The sequence below is a fragment of the Stigmatopora nigra genome, chromosome 11, assembly GCF_051989575.1.
Source record: "Stigmatopora nigra isolate UIUO_SnigA chromosome 11, RoL_Snig_1.1, whole genome shotgun sequence".
Classification (NCBI taxonomy): Eukaryota; Metazoa; Chordata; class Actinopteri; order Syngnathiformes; family Syngnathidae; genus Stigmatopora; species Stigmatopora nigra.
Genome location: NC_135518.1, coordinates 1,536,853 through 1,549,633, shown reverse-complemented (window position 1 = coordinate 1,549,633; position 12,781 = coordinate 1,536,853). Strand labels below are relative to the sequence as shown.

The following is a 12,781-nucleotide window of genomic DNA, read 5'->3' as shown; positions in this document are numbered from 1 at the left end:
AGATACAACCAATTTTCCAAGACACTGTTCAATTCAATGTACAATACCGTATTAAAAAAAATTGCACCCTAGTCATAGCATCCACCTGTTTCCCGCAACGGGAATTGGTTTTTGGGGAACAGTGATGGAGTTAGAGCTCCTGCTGGGGTCTTGAGGCTCACTGGGTAACAGTGGAGAGGAAGGACAGGCCCTTTCAGTAAAGTCCAACCCTTGTCTGCGGCGGCTGTGGCTTGGACTCGGAGCACTGAGGCTGGGTTGAACAGCAGGCTCTTGAACGTTACCGCAGTTGCCTTCGAAACAAAAACACATATAACCACTTATTGTAAAACCAAAGGTTTAAGGACATCTCTTCGTTTCTGTCACATATAGTGCGGGCATGCAAATGTGAAAGCGGATGGATCCAAATGCAGGGAAACAAGGAAGTCAGCACAACAATATAGTCAAAGGGTTTTGATTAAAGAGAACAAAAACAAAGTGCAAACAAAAGCAAGGAATCCAAAATTGCAAATATGAACCAAGAGCCGTAGAAAAAAACATACCTGGGATACATTGTCAACTACTCAAAATACATCCTCACCAGCCTATAACCCTTTGACATTACACACATGATGTATTCCATTTATATTCTCACTCAAGCTTTTTATTTGGTCACATTGATGCCTATTTGTCCTACACTTTCCATTTCCACACTTATCTTGAGCCATAATTCCTGCGCTATACATTACAACTCTAGCCTGAAGCATCCTGTCAGTATTCTCAAGGCCAAAGTGCTAAATGAAGTTAATTTCTGGTATAGAACCCCCCCACATATAAACCACGCATGCACGCACATGCATACGCACATGCATATATATATATATACATATATATATATATATATATATATATATATATATATATATATATACATATATATATATATATATATATAGAGATATATATATACATATATATATATATATATATATATATATATATATATATATATATATATATATATATATATATATATATATATATATATATATATATATATATATATATATATATATATATATATATATATATATATATATATATATATATATATATATATATATATATATATATATATATATATATATATATATATATATATATATATATATATATGTATATATATATGTATATATATATATATATATATATGTATATATATATGTATATATATATATATATATATATGTATATATATATATATATATATATATATATATATATATATATATATATATATATGTATATATATATATATATATATGTATATATATATATATATATATATATATATATATATCTATCTATCTATCTATCTATCTATCTATCTATCTATCTATCTATCTATCTATATATATATATATATATATATATATATATATATATATATATATATATATATATATATATATATATATATATATATATATATATATATATATATATATATATATATATATATATATATATATATATATATATATATATATATATATATATATATATATATATATATATATATATATATATATATATATATATATATATATATATATATATATATATATATATATATATGTATGTTTGTGTGTGTGTATGTGTACACCGACGCGAGAGAAAGAGAGAGAGAGAGAGAGAGAGAGAGAGAGAGAGAGAGAGAGAGAGAGAGAGAGAGAGATAGAGAGATAGGGAGATAGAGAGATAGAGAGATAGAGAGATAGAGAGATAGAGAGATAGGGAGATGGAGATGGAGATGGAGAGAGAGAGAGAGAGAGAGAGAGAGAGAGAGAGAGAGAGAGAGAGAGAGAGAGAGAGAGAGAGAGAGAGAGAGAGAGAGAGAGAGAGAGAGAGAGAGAGAGAGAGATGTAGAGACAGAGAGATGTAGAGACAGAGAGAGACAGAGATGTAGAGACAGAGAGATGTAGACAGAGAGATGTAGACAGAGAGATGTAGAGACAGAGAGAGACAGAGATGTAGAGACAGAGAGAGACAGAGATGTAGAGACAGAGAGAGACAGAGATGTAGAGACAGAGAGAGACAGAGATGTAGAGACAGAGAGAGACAGAGATGTAGAGACAGAGAGATGTAGAGACAGAGAGATGTAGAGACAGAGAGAGACAGAGATGTAGAGACAGAGAGATGTAGAGACAGAGAGATGTAGAGACAGAGAGAGACAGAGTTGTAGAGACAGAGAGATGTAGAGACAGAGAGATGTAGAGACAGAGAGAGACAGAGATGTAGAGACAGAGAGATGTAGAGACAGAGAGAGACAGAGATGTAGAGACAGAGAGATGTAGAGACAGAGAGAGACAGAGATGTAGAGACAGAGAGATGTAGAGACAGAGAGATGTAGAGACAGAGAGATGTAGAGACAGAGAGATGTAGAGACAGAGAGAGACAGAGAGATGTAGAGACAGAGAGATGTAGAGACAGAGAGATGTAGAGACAGAGAGATGTAGAGACAGAGAGATGTAGAGACAGAGAGATGTAAAGACAGAGAGATGTAGAGACAGAGAGATGTAGAGACAGAGAGATGTAGAGACAGAGAGATGTAGAGTGTCAGGTTCATTAATAATTACCTTCGTCCGTAATTATCAATAACTGCAGGAAGACATCTTATTCAATTATTGACATTTAATTAAATAGAAATGGATACAACAGATAGCCTCCGGAGGGAGAGTTACAGCAAGCGTCACCGTACGACTTCCGAACGTCTCCTCGAATAGACATTTTCGTCCTATTCTTATGGTCACAAGTTACAGAGTTGTTGATCATTCCATCACGTATGAGTAAAAACAACATCTGGGACTACAATAACAATCAAGGTATTTTACTAATAACAAAAACAGGGACTAGACCTAACAACATTTAGATTAGAGTAATTATACAACCTCCTTGACCTAAGAATCATATAATATAATCATAATCATATAATCGTTACATACAGAAAAACCCGAAGTGTACGGTTACATAACGATAACAATATTCTTGTTATTGTCCGAATAGCCCTGTCCTCGTCACCAAGGGCCCACCAAATCTCAAGGACCCAGATTGGGTGGATTGTTTGTATAACCATCCTGGAACAGGCTGTCTAGGTTAAAGATGACTTGGTGTGACCTCAAGACTTTTGAAAAACAGAAAGAGAATGATTTAACAAAGTAATGAATTAATACAAAGAAAAGAAAGAGATTGATTTAATAAAGAAATGAATTAATATAACTATTATAATAATAAAACAGAATAAACCCAACATTCCCCCGTTTTTATAATATGTATGTTATTAGTCATTTCTTAGTAATCACTAAATGGAAATGTCGGTGACTGCGATTTTATCCGCCTACTCCTTACTCCCATGGCTGGTCTGAAAGAGAAAAAACATAATTATATTCGTCCAATTGGTCCTCGGATTTACCGTACTCCTGGACCTCACTGCTTTCCCCAAACCGTCCCATAAGATACAACTCATGTACTTTAGAATTTGTAGGGGCAATTTCAGTAGTTATAAGTCGGCTTAGCAAGGAGCGCAAACAGGGGATACTACATCACCCACACAATGTTAGGATAGCGGTAATTGTGCCTATAGTCCAAATCTTTAGATTTTCCAAAGGTCTTATCCCACCAATCTGACAATGCGGACGTATCTACTCCAGAGTGCTCTTGCATATTGCGGTTCAGTGTTTGCAGGCCAGTAATGGCCCTGGTGAGAGATCCACTGGGTGACGCGTTGTTCGGTATGAAGGTGCAACATTGTTTTCCAAACATTACGCCCCCTGTTTCAAGGATCATATCCACCGCTATGCGATTCTGGAACGCCATCAGACTGGTAGCTGCCAGTTGTTCCTTCATGGCCACAAATCCCTGTTCAGTATAATTTCCAAGTTTTGAACATTGTAATGTAAGTAATTTATTCTATCCACATTTTTGTTTGGGGTGATTAGAAGGAAGATAGACTCCCAACCTGCTGCGATCTGATTAGCCAGCTTATACTCATCTGGTACGCCCCGGGGGATGCCAATCGCATCAATGTATGTTGGATCTCCTTCCCTCCATGCCTCTCGACGATGTCGGGAGGGTCGACCCTTCACCTCCGAATTATGAGCCGCCAATTGTATCTCCTCCACTGTGGATGGAAAAACAGACACCGGTAAGAGCAGTGAGACCAAAGTACCTAGTCCTGCCGCGTTTCGGCAGGAGTCGTATAATTTATCTACCACCCCGCCACCATAGGCCAGAACGTGGTATCAGGGGTGTAGTTTGTTTTAGAACGCCGGTACACCACGTCTCATTTATCGCCCCCAGCTTCAGACCATGCCCTGTAAGGTTTAAGCAGGTAAAATGATTAAACAGTGGAAAAATTTACTTCCTATTTACCGCGTAACAGGATAAACACTGCTTCAATATTTTTTCTTGCCAAGTAGGACACGTTTTTTCATTTGTAAAAACACTTTTCCCCAAATGAATGGTGATTGAGGGAGTTGTTAGACCCCATCGTATTTTCCCTTGTCTGGTAGGTTATCCTAATCCTTTGTAAGATGGTTTAGTCTCAATTGAAACCATATGGAGACGTCAAACCCAATATAAAAGAGTTCCCTATAGTTTTATGGTATTGCTTGCTGAGCAATAATCTTTTCAATTAATATTGGTGTTTCCCGTATCTTATTAAGTCAGAAAGTTTATCTTACCCGTCCCCTCAATGTTTCAATTGAGACCACCCTTTTACCAAAGTAGCTCCACATAGTGCTTGCCTTCTTTACACTCCATTAACAGCGCCCAATTATCCCCCGTTTGGGAAATCCCTGTTTCAGAAATAAATTTCACAGGTTAATATGTCAGTCCAAGCTTTCCAATCTTGACCAATTTCTGCAACAAGGCTTTTCCCAATCTTTAATTTTTTGCTGTTAATGTACCACACATATTTCCCACCATCTCTTTTTGTATGGCAACCGGGACGTCGCCGAGTCCAAATATATATTTTCAATGTGGAAATTTGATTTAGTAGGTAATGTTAATTAAATGTAAATGTGTATGTTTCTCGGTTTACCCTCCCGTAAGAAGGTGTATCCTCAATTGAAACGCCTCCGCCTTTTTCTCCAACTGGAGAAAACAACCCTACTGTGGAAAGGAATAGAATCACAATCATCATTAATCTCATTGCCCCAAAAGCAATAATTGTTTTCAACATGACTTTTTGTCTTTGTTTAGGGAGTTTTCCTCTTGAAACGTTTCAATTTAGACAACCTTCTTACTGTGGGAAAGGTGCATCCGTGTCCCCTTTCAGTAACAAGGACCCTCCCACTTTGCGTTGCTCCGATGTTTCTTCTTTTATGCTGCTTATCAGCATCCAGTCTTCAAGAATCACCGTCGCTTCGTCCGTTTCCTGTTGAGAAGCAAAATCTCCCTCTGATAGTCTAAATTTGGTGTGTGCGTTTTTTTTTTTCTCTGATAGATTCGCCTCATCATCCAATTGTCATTGTGTAGTGAATAATAACAATTTGTAAGGTCTACCAAACAGGACTTCATATAAGGTCCGCCAATTGTGGATGGTAGACAACTATTATATTAACAAAATGGGAGCCATTATCACTATAAATAGTTTCTGGAATTCCATATCGTGGAATGATATCCATATGATCTAATAAAATAAAATAAAATCTATATGTATTTTTTGAAATGGATATGTGGGTATGCATATAGATTTAAAACCTAAACCTTGTAGTGCTGTGTAGCAAGGCCACCTCCCCCTTGTCGAGACATAGGTCTTCCCTTGACTCAAGCCCAAATTATTTTCTTTATTGATTTTTTATTAATAGATTATGTCTCGGTGGTCTGCCAATCAAAAAACACAAAAAGACAAACTATCATTCACGCTCACACTCATAAACAGAAGAATTTAGTGTGTTCAACCAGTCTAGCATCCATAATTTCATTTTGTGGGAGTAAACTGGAGTACCCGGAGAAAATCCACAAATTCTCGAGGACGCCATGAATACCCCACATTCCGGAAAGTCTGGATCCACCCCGCATTCATTAGTAGATCCTTTAATATACACACCCCCACTCTAGCATTTTAACCGTTTGTAAAAAATTACCTTCAAGTTTCACACAAAGTTATATCCTTTTTAATGCTATCAGTTTAGCTGTTTGTTCCCCGAATTGAGGTGGGAATAGTTTCACATCTAAGGTTTTTATTTTCACAGCCGCCATGACCTAATGGCTCCCTATCAGGTTTTTTGGAAAATCCCAATTCCCTCTAATAGCATGCCAATCACCTTTTAATGCGGCCATCCAATTTTGTTTCTACTTGTTTCAGGTGATAAGATAATCTCCCCCATTTGTAAAACTAATTCATCCACGCCTATTTTATACAACATGACGCCTATGGCCTTTATTACGTCGCCTTGACTCCAAATTCTATGAACCAAGATAACACGCCTAATTTGTAAGCGAATTTCGCCCATCCCATTTTGTTCATAGACAACCCATCTACCTAAAGCGTCACTTGTTTCAAAACATGAAAGGCCCCACTAGAATTCGTGCATCCAGCGCCAAATAGAGCCTATTTACACATTTGTCTCAAACTTGTTTTAGATATGGGGTCCCCAATTTCCCAAAATTTCCCAGAATTTATGTACTACCACATCCTGTCAAAAACCCAAAACGACTAACATAACCTGTTTCTAAGCCAGATTCTGGAATTTGGAGAATTTCTCCTTTCCCTCCCTTATCTAAGTTTGTTATTGTCACTCGTTATCACTGTAACATTCAGGCGTATTAACCCCATCGTTGCTAAAGTTCTAACCAATTTGCATGCCCTTAAAGCCGTAAAAGCAACGTTATTTGGTTGTATCAATTGACCAATGCTTATCCAATCCGTAATATCCTTAAAGTCATCAATATGACCTGTGACAAAGCATATTTCCTCCTGCCAGGACAACAGACAATGTTCTTTCAAGTGCACTTTGAAAAACATTCCATGTTACTCCATTCTTAGGGAAAATATGCTCATCCTAAACCAATTATTTTATTTACAATTCACCTAATTATTTGGATGAATGCCATGAATTTTATCATGCCACTATTGCATTGTAAATTTCCCATCTGATGTCGTTAATCAGCCAAATAATTCAATACCTACTATACTTTGTAAATCACCTCATATGATGTTTACTTAAGACACGAGTCATTTCCCATAGCCTGTTACCAAAACAAAAATCTACAACAATTAAATGAGAGAAATCAACCTTTTGTTAGACAATTCCTAATTACAAACTTTAATGTTTTAAAAACCTTATCGTCACCAATATACCATAATATTGTAAATTTTGTCATCCTGGCCTTTTTTTTCTTTTAAACAGCCAACCTCCTGGATTAAAGTATTTTGAATAATCAAAAAATTCTGAAATAGTATTAATATTATTTTATCCTCTTAATGCATTTCATTTTAAAACCCAAAATATCAATGCGAAAGCATTCGCATAACCTTGCATTTCTTGCAGCCCATGTATTGTTCTTCTTCTGAAAAGTCCAAACAGAAAACGCAATTAGCCGTTAACTATGACCTCCACTCTTGCTGCGAAAACAGCATTGTTATCTTATGTTTACAAACCAGCTTTTTCCCTGTGCCCAAATACAACGCTTTTTAGAGAAGACAACCATTAAAACGTCAAATTAACCCCTCTTCCGATATTCAACTACATAACAATATTTTTCCAAGACCCCATATATCCAGAATATGTATGCTGCAAGCACAACAATATGGCAAAAACCCATTTTCTGCCCTCAAGTTTGCTTCAGCACCCCCAAGGCCAATTATTATTATTATAATGTCTTCACGGAAGGGATCACAAAATTTTAGTCGTTTACACGGTCCGAACGCTCCCGAAAGCCCAACACAGTTAAATCGTCTGCCCCGCGGCCCACATGTTTCACTCCCATCTAATCAGCAGCCGCTGCACCAGAAACGCTTCCCCCGCAGTTGACACATTTTTTGGCAAGTCTAGAGCATAATAAAAACACAGGTGACATTCCCTGCTAAAATTTAAATGATCATTTTGTATATATTCTTTTGTCTTTTTAAACACCATCTTCCCGTTAGCGGACGGGATCAAAAACCAAGCTGCAATAAGCCATCACATTGCTGTAAATTGACAGTACATATAGGTTATATTAACAAAGCACCACCAGCACTTGGAAATAACCATTCTAATTGTTGTTATACAAGCCCAAGCATCACAAAAAAACCCAATTTATTGTAATCACAAAACGTCATACCCGGATTAACCAAATCAAATACCAGTGTCCCCATTAATTTTCTAGCTCCCTTTATTTTTGTTAAACTTCCTCCGCGCCCGTCACCTATCTCGGTAAATATTTTCCCCGTCAGCCGAGGAGGCCCCGCTATTTTTTCCTTACCAAACAGTACTTTCCCGCCGCCACGGTCTTAAATATATCCCCGTTATCCGAGGGAGCCCCCACTATTTTCCCAAAATAGTATTTTTTAACTTCTCCCCGGCCTTATTTCGCCATTAGTGTCTGTGGAACAAGCTGTTACACTTTTATCCACTCACATATTATTTATATATGTATATTACCTCCATTAGTGTCTGTGGAACAAGCTGTTACACTTTTATCCACTCACATATTATTTATATATGTATATTACCTCTATGCATTAGTGCATATATTATCCTGTATTTTATGCATTTTAAGCTGTGTAATAATTTTGAAGCGCTTTGTCTTTCCAATTTTTTTCCAATCCTTACAAGTTAGACGTATTTTTTGGATCGTCATCCAAACCCGCCTTACAACACGTGTTTCCCATATTTTACTTTTTTGTAGTGAGTTCGTGTGCCTCACACAGTTAACTTTATTATATCTATTTTTATTATTATCACTCCTTCGACTGTATTTCCTAGGCTTATCTTAATTTTACTGCAGAAACCACACAAACAACATACAACGTATATTCGTGCCTACCCTTTAGACACAGGACACTCCCCGGCCCCAATATTGTACCTCTAGTACAATACATTCGTGCCTACCCCTGAGACACAGGACACTTTCCAGCAAAGTGCCCCACCGTACCTGCCATTGACTAGTATAAACACAGGGTTTTATCGCCGTCACCCAGGACGCGAAACCAGCCCAACAATGGGCCTCACATACAATGTCCCTTTAACGCATTTGTAAACACCTTCACAACATGCAGACATTAATGTGGACTTACCCGAGATCCATCAGATGTCTCCCTCCAGCAGGAAAAGTCTTCAACCGCCGAGAATCCAGGCGCCCCCGTCGAAAAACTCCGGCCCACCAAGGGTTTTGAAGACGCCGTGCGCACGGTCACTTACCAGATGTCGAACAGCAGCGCCTGGGTTCTCGCTCCGGTATATTGACCTCCATGGCTCAGAAGGACCAAAATGTCAGGTTCATTAATAATTACCTTCGTCCGTAATTATCAATAACTGCAGGAAGACATCTTATTCAATTATTGACATTTAATTAAATAGAAATGGATACAACAGATAGCCTCCGGAGGGAGAGTTACAGCAAGCGTCACCGTACGACTTCCGAACGTCTCCTCGAATAGACATTTTCGTCCTATTCTTATGGTCACAAGTTACAGAGTTGTTGATCATTCCATCACGTATGAGTAAAAACAACATCTGGGACTACAATAACAATCAAGGTATTTTACTAATAACAAAAACAGGGACTAGACCTAACAACATTTAGATTAGAGTAATTATACAACCTCCTTGACCTAAGAATCATATAATATAATCATAATCATATAATCGTTACATACAGAAAAACCCGAAGTGTACGGTTACATAACGATAACAATATTCTTGTTATTGTCCGAATAGCCCTGTCCTCGTCACCAAGGGCCCACCAAATCTCAAGGACCCAGATTGGGTGGATTGTTTGTATAACCATCCTGGAACAGGCTGTCTAGGTTAAAGATGACTTGGTGTGACCTCAAGACTTTTGAAAAACAGAAAGAGAATGATTTAACAAAGTAATGAATTAATACAAAGAAAAGAAAGAGATTGATTTAATAAAGAAATGAATTAATATAACTATTATAATAATAAAACAGAATAAACCCAACAAGAGACAGAGAGATGTAGAGACAGAGAGATGTAGAGACAGAGAGATGTAGAGACAGAGAGATGTAGAGACAGAGAGAGACAGAGAGAGACAGAGAGAGACAGAGAGAGACAGAGAGAGACAGAGAGAGACAGAGAGAAACAGAGAGAGACAGAGAGAGACAGAGCGAGACAGAGAGAGACAGAGAGAAACAGAGAGAGACAGAGAGAGACAGAGCGAGACAGAGAGAGACAGAGAGAGACAGAGAGAGACAGAGAGTGACAGAGAGAGACAGAGAGAGACAGAGAGAGACAGAGAGACAGAGAGAGACAGAGAGAGACAGAGAGAGACAAAGAGAGAGAGAGAGAGAGAGACAGAGAGAGACAGAGAGAGACAGAGAGAGACAGAGAGAGACAGAGAGAGACAGAGAGAGACAGAGAGAGACAGAGAGAGACAGAGAGAGACAGAGACAGGGAGATGTTGACAATGTCATGATATATAAGTGACAAATTATGGGTCCTTTATTAACCCCTTTATATTATGAAATCCCTAGTGAAAGGTTGTTTTTCCTAAATTTTAATTGTGGTAATACTGAGCCCAGAAAATGGCTCTTATTTTAAATATAACCGCCTTCTTGGAGCGGAGAGGAATTCCGCTAACGCAAGTTAGCTATGCTCATAGCTAATTTAGCAATATGAGAGTGATTTGTGATTTAGACTTATGTATTAAGAATCATCCAAATTATTAATGATCTCAAACAAGAAGAAAACAATGCATAAATGGCATTGATCCAAATTATTAGGTAAATTGTACCTGACAAGTTTAGATAAAATAATGAATTTAGGATATGCATGATTCCCCTAGGATGGAATAAGAATGATGTACGTTTAGTGCACGAAACATGTTTCATTGTTTTGTCCATCACTAGATGAAATATGCTTTAGCATGAGTCACATTAATGACCATTAAAATATAACGGATTGCATTAGTATCAAACAATTGATGTCAACCAAATGCAGTTAACCTAGTTCTTTTGAGAATAATTAGTGCTGATAGGACAGCAAACGGTGGTTAGCTGCCAACAAGCCTCAGACTGGGGATGGGGCTCTCCACTAGTGATAAAAATTGATCCAAAGTTATTGAAAGTATATGGATTAGATCAAACAGATATCACCAGTCTTGTGAAAGGCTGGCCCTAATGGTGTATTGTAAGAGATTCAAATTTAGACACTAACCATTTAGAAGTTTCCATGATTCAGTATCCTTGTAAAGTTTCCATAATTCGGTATTCACATAAAGTTTCCATGATTCAGGATGCATGTAAAGTTTCCTTGATTCAGTATTCATGTAAAGTTTCCATGATTCAGTATTCATGGAAGGTTTCCATGATTTCGTATTCATGTAAAGTTTCCATGATTCAGTATTCATGTAAAGTTTCCATGATTCAGTATTCATGTAAAGTTTCCATGATTCAGTATTCATGTAAAGTTTCCATTTATTCAGTATTCATCTAAAAATTCCATGATTCAGTATTCATGTAAAGGTTCCATGATTCAGTATTCATGTAAAGGTTCCATGATTCAGTATTCATGTAAAGTTTCCATGATTCTGTATTCATGGGAAGTTTCCATGATTCAGTATTCATGGAAAGTTTCCATGATTCAGTATTCATGTAAATCACTCTAATTTCTACGGTGATTAAGATGAAGCGGAAATGCGACAAACCTGATGTCAACATGCCCACCTGCCCTAAAACATGAATTAAAGCCTTCATTTTGGTCGCTTAAATTCAGACTTCTTATCAATCAATGGACGACTTGGCGCAATGGCATTAGTCCCTTACCCAGCGAGAACTCAAAAGTGATAGGCTTGTCTCCAATTTTTCTGTCAATCAGAGTGGCTTCAAACAAGGCTCCAAACAGGAGAAACTTCTCTCTCTTCTCAGTGTTGAGCTAAAACAACACATGAGCCATCATCAACTGTTTCTTTTGTTTGACTAAGCATGCGTACACGCTACATTACTATTAAGAAAGACATTCTTACAGTAGGGGGAGATTCCACTGGTTGAACCTCTGCCACAGCTTTCCCTTTGTCATCATCATCTATACCTCCAGATGACCCGCCACCTACTCCTCCGGTTGCTGGTGTCTTAAGGTCTTTCCCTCCTGTCTTCACCACCTTGGTATCTTTTACAGGCTTCACCATATGAGAGATTTTGGACACTGGGCCTGTCCCGCCTGATAGGATCTCCACCACCAGCTCTAAGAAGACACGCCCCCTAGATGCAGGAATTTGAAAATCTTGTTGGGTGATTGTTGATTGTGCAAAACTCCAATCATTATTTAAACAAACCGAAAAGCGACTCCCTCTCCAATGCCCTCGTTAAGCTCAACTGTGTCATCGCCCAAAGAATTTCTGACAGAGCCATAAAAATGTATCCAGGCAGGACCAAAAGTGGGTAAAAACCCTGAAGAAACAATGGGATCAGGATTGTTTCCAAGCCAAATGTTTCTATGTCATCAAGCTTGCATGGATTTTCTTACCTCTGTCACCATCCTGTTCATTGGAAATGCGCCTCAAGTCAAAGTAATGGGTACCTATGGCAACATCACTCATGCTTCCTTCATCCCAAATCTATGAGGACACAAGACTT

The 12,781-nt window shown here is 37.6% G+C and overlaps 1 protein-coding gene across 5 annotated transcripts in view; it reads right to left on the bottom strand.

Moving 5' to 3' along the window:
* fer1l6 (fer-1 like family member 6) overlaps positions 1–12,781 on the bottom strand; it is a 91,265-nt gene that overhangs the window by 54,397 nt on the left and 24,087 nt on the right. For 4 of the 5 annotated variants that reach the window (XM_077727695.1, XM_077727696.1, XM_077727697.1 and 1 more), the window contains 5 exons: positions 12,672–12,762; positions 12,481–12,595; positions 12,172–12,406; positions 11,972–12,080; positions 86–290 (listed from right to left, as the gene is read on the bottom strand). In XM_077727695.1, the coding sequence (XP_077583821.1) occupies positions 86–290; positions 11,972–12,080; positions 12,172–12,406; positions 12,481–12,595; positions 12,672–12,762 (755 nt within the window). The remainder of the gene's footprint in view (positions 1–85; positions 291–11,971; positions 12,081–12,171; positions 12,407–12,480; positions 12,596–12,671; positions 12,763–12,781) is intronic. The other variant, XM_077727699.1, reaches the window with a different exon arrangement.